The sequence below is a fragment of the Lactuca saligna genome, chromosome 4 (assembly GCF_052625555.1).
Source record: "Lactuca saligna cultivar CGN05327 chromosome 4, ASM5262555v1, whole genome shotgun sequence".
Taxonomy (NCBI): domain Eukaryota; kingdom Viridiplantae; phylum Streptophyta; class Magnoliopsida; order Asterales; family Asteraceae; genus Lactuca; species Lactuca saligna.
The window spans coordinates 338006939-338010657 of NC_136420.1; the positions used below are offsets into that span (position 1 = coordinate 338006939).

General features: G+C 34.3%; 1 protein-coding gene across 1 annotated transcript; it reads right to left on the bottom strand.

Annotated features, from left to right (window-relative positions):
* Positions 1-756: 756 nt before the first annotated feature.
* LOC145040991 (uncharacterized) lies at positions 757-1770 on the bottom strand. Its single transcript, XM_078988866.1, has one exon. The coding sequence runs from the start codon at positions 1768-1770 to the stop codon at positions 757-759; it is 1014 nt and encodes a 337-aa protein (XP_078844992.1).
* Between the last annotated feature and the right edge of the window lie 1949 nt (positions 1771-3719).

Genomic DNA, 3719 nt, shown 5'->3' on the forward strand with positions numbered 1-3719 from the left:
AGATATTGAAAAACCGAATATGGCATCATTGTGATCGAGGCCCCAAGATCTAACATGGTACTTTCGACATGCAAATCACCAATGGTACAAGGGATAGCAAATATTCCTAGATCCTTGCATTTGGGAGGTAACTTCTTTTGGATAACCGCAGACACATTTGCATTGACTTGAATCTTTTCATTTGGCTTGAATTTTCTCTTCTTAGTACACAAATCCTTGATGAATTTTTCATAACCTGGAATTTGCTTAATAGCATTCAATAGTGGAATGTTGATTTTGGACCTTGCGGAAAGTTTCAAATAATTCATTTTCTTCCTCTATCTTCTTGCAAAAGGCTAACCGGGAAGGGAAGGGTGGTGGTATGACCAATGGTTTGATGGGTTTGTTGGAAGAGTCGGGTTGATCAACGTTTGGCACAACCGGTTCCTTTGAGGGAGCTACAACTTTTGAAGGTTCAACAATGATGACTTCATCTTATTCTTCTCTTGAAACTCTTTTAGGGTTGCTTTCTCCAAGTGTTTTCCCACTTCTCAAATTTATTGCACTCACATTGGGGTTCTTCTCGGTTTGAGATGGAAGTTTGCCCCTTTGTTCCATCTTGTTAAGAGCGGTGGCCAAGTCTCCAATTTGTGCTTGAATGTTTGAGAAGGTATTCTTGGTCTCTTGTTTAAATTGGCTTTGGCTTTGAGCAGGAGAAGTAACGAGTTCTTGAAGGCTCATTTGATGGTTACCACTTGATTGGCCTTGTGGTGGAGGTTATTGGTAATTTGGAGGGTTGAAAGAAGTTTGTGGATATGGAGGTTTTTGGGAGGGGTATTGTGGATGTTGAGGTCTCATCAAAATGATTGGTGGCTTTTGCTTTGGTAGGCATGGGTTGTTTGGGTTATTCCTCCAATTTGGGTTGAAATTGTTTTGAAATCTCGTGGGTCTTGGTTGACCTTGATATCCTCCCATTGCAGTCACATCCTCCGGTTCACTTCCAAGTGTGGGGCACTTATCCGTATAATGCCCCGTCATGGCACAAATACCGAATACCATCAATTTTTGACCACTTCCCACCACCATTTGACTTAGCACATTAGTCAAATCCAATAGCTTTGATTCCAAGTGTTGAGTATTGCTAACTTCACCAACCACTTGTGGAGAATTTCTCTTCATGTCATTTCTAGTCCCAAAGTTCCTTTGATTTTGAGAAATGGTTCCAAAGAGTGATCTTATCTCTTGAGGTGTCTTGTTGAAGATGTCACCACTGCTTGAAGCATCAATCATCCTTCGATCTTTTTCATTCATACCCTCATAAAATTGTTGAAGAAGTAATTGTTCGGGAATGTTGTGTTGAGGACAACTTGTACATAAATTGTTGAATCGCTCCCAAAAATCATGAAAAGTCTCATCCTCCCCGTGACGAATCCCCAAAATGTCACTTCTTTGACTTGATATCCGGGAGGTGGGATAGAACTTGCTATTAAAGGCCTTGAGTAACTCTTCCCATGTGTGAATAGATCCCGGTGGCAAGTTGAATAACCATTCTCTAGCTTTATCTTCCAAGGTGAGTGGGAAGGCGGTTAGCTTGAAATCATCCAATGTCACATTTCCGGGCAACATGCTAACATATATCATGTGAAAGGACTTCAAATGCATTTGAGGATCTTCTCTATCCAAACCATGGAACTTGGTAAGTTGATGTATGAAACTTGACTTCAATTCAATTTCCCGACGGTTTGCGGGATAAACAATACCAAGAGGTGTGTGAGTAACATCCGTCTCCATCATTTGTCTAAGTATCAACTCTTGAGGGGGATTGGGTGGGTTAGGGTGATTGGGATATTGTTGCATGTAATTGGGATATTGTTGGTAGGTTGGGTATTGGTGGTTCATTTGTGGTGGATAAGGTTGGTAGTTAGGGTATTGGTGATAAGGGAGTTGTTGTGGTGGATACATTGGGTTTTGGTACATTGGATGGTGTTGGTAATTGGGTTGATTTAGGTAATGTACTTGTTGAACTTGAAAAGCATTGTTTTGAGGTTGGTTGTTTTGGTGGAAGTGTTGGTTTTGTGGTTGTGGTGGTGGTTGATAATTGGGTTGGTTTTGAGGAGGGGCTTGATTCCAAAGGGGTTGATAATTGGGTTGGTTTTACTTTCCTATTTTACAATTCTTATAATTTTGGTATGATATCAACATGCACCGAATCTATAGTTTACTCTATTATCGTGAATTGGAAAGTGATTATGTGCACTGATACGTTTTTGTTTTCATTAGAGTATTGGAACGTGATTATGTGCACCAAATATGTAGTTTACTCTATTAATATATTATTATTAAAATTAAAAGCAAAGTAAATAATAAATCTTGTAAAGAACCTGTTCTTGGTATTTTGTTCCTAGTAAACAAATAGGTTTTCCATGTTGTAATTATGAATTTATACAATTTTTACATGATGCTGATTTTTAATCATATCAGCAACCTATTTAAGTGTAAGTATAAGAGACTGAAAACCAGAATAAACCCATCAAATATGAGAAAGTATTAAAGGCAAAATGGTCCAATTCAAATATATGTTGTGTAGGCTTTGTTTGAAGTGAGTAATTAGAACGACGATTATGACCCTGCAATGTTTTTATTGAAACTTACTCGAAATCAACAATGACAATCATTAAATTATTCATGCAACTGATTCATATAATGAAAATACACATAATGAAAATACACAGGTGTAATTTAGAATAGATTTTTGTTTTGAACAAAAATAATATGACAAAAATCCTAACAAATAGCAAGACAATCAAATAAGGAAAAAGGTTAATTAGGAAAAAAAAACATTATACGTTATAATGATATGAATTTTTGAAAATACACAATAGAACATTTTTTACTGTATATTTACATACAAAGATAATATGAATGGGCAGTCAATTTACTAAAATTCCCTTGATCTGCATATCATAACAAACATCTTATGATTTTACTTGTGTATAACTTTTTTTCGAAATATACTGATATGTTTAAGAAAGACTAAGAAAAAAAATAATAAATGGAACTGAAAAAGAAATTATAGAGTAAAAAAACATAAAAGATAGACAAATACGAATCACTAAGCTTCTTATGATATATATATATATATATATATATATATATATATATATATATATATATATATATATATATATATATAAACGAATAGGTTTTCCATGTAGTAATTATGATTTTCTACAATATTTACATGATGTTGATTTTTAATCATATCAACAACCTATTTAAATGTAACAATCTTTCAACTTGATAAACAGAAAAAATCCAGCATGTCTGAGAAATTAAAACGATAATTATACCCATGTAATGTTTTTATTGAAACTTACTCGAAATCAAAATTGATAGCCAATAAGTTATTACTGCGACCGATTCATATAATGAAAGTACATAAATGTAATTCAGAATAGTTGTTTGTTTGGAACAAAAAGAATATGACAAAATCATAAAAAACAGACCACAGAGAAAGAGAGAATGGATATACGTAACTAACCTGGTTGATTATGCAATCCATAAAAAAAAAAAAAAAAAATCGATGAATATACCCTGGATATAGGAAAAGCGGATTGCCAAAAAAAGAAAAAAAATCAATGAGTATACCCTGGTTATAGGAAAAATAGAAAGCAAACAATGTAGTCTCCTAACATGATGATGAATATTTGATCTCTGCATATTGAAACATGAATGTAAAC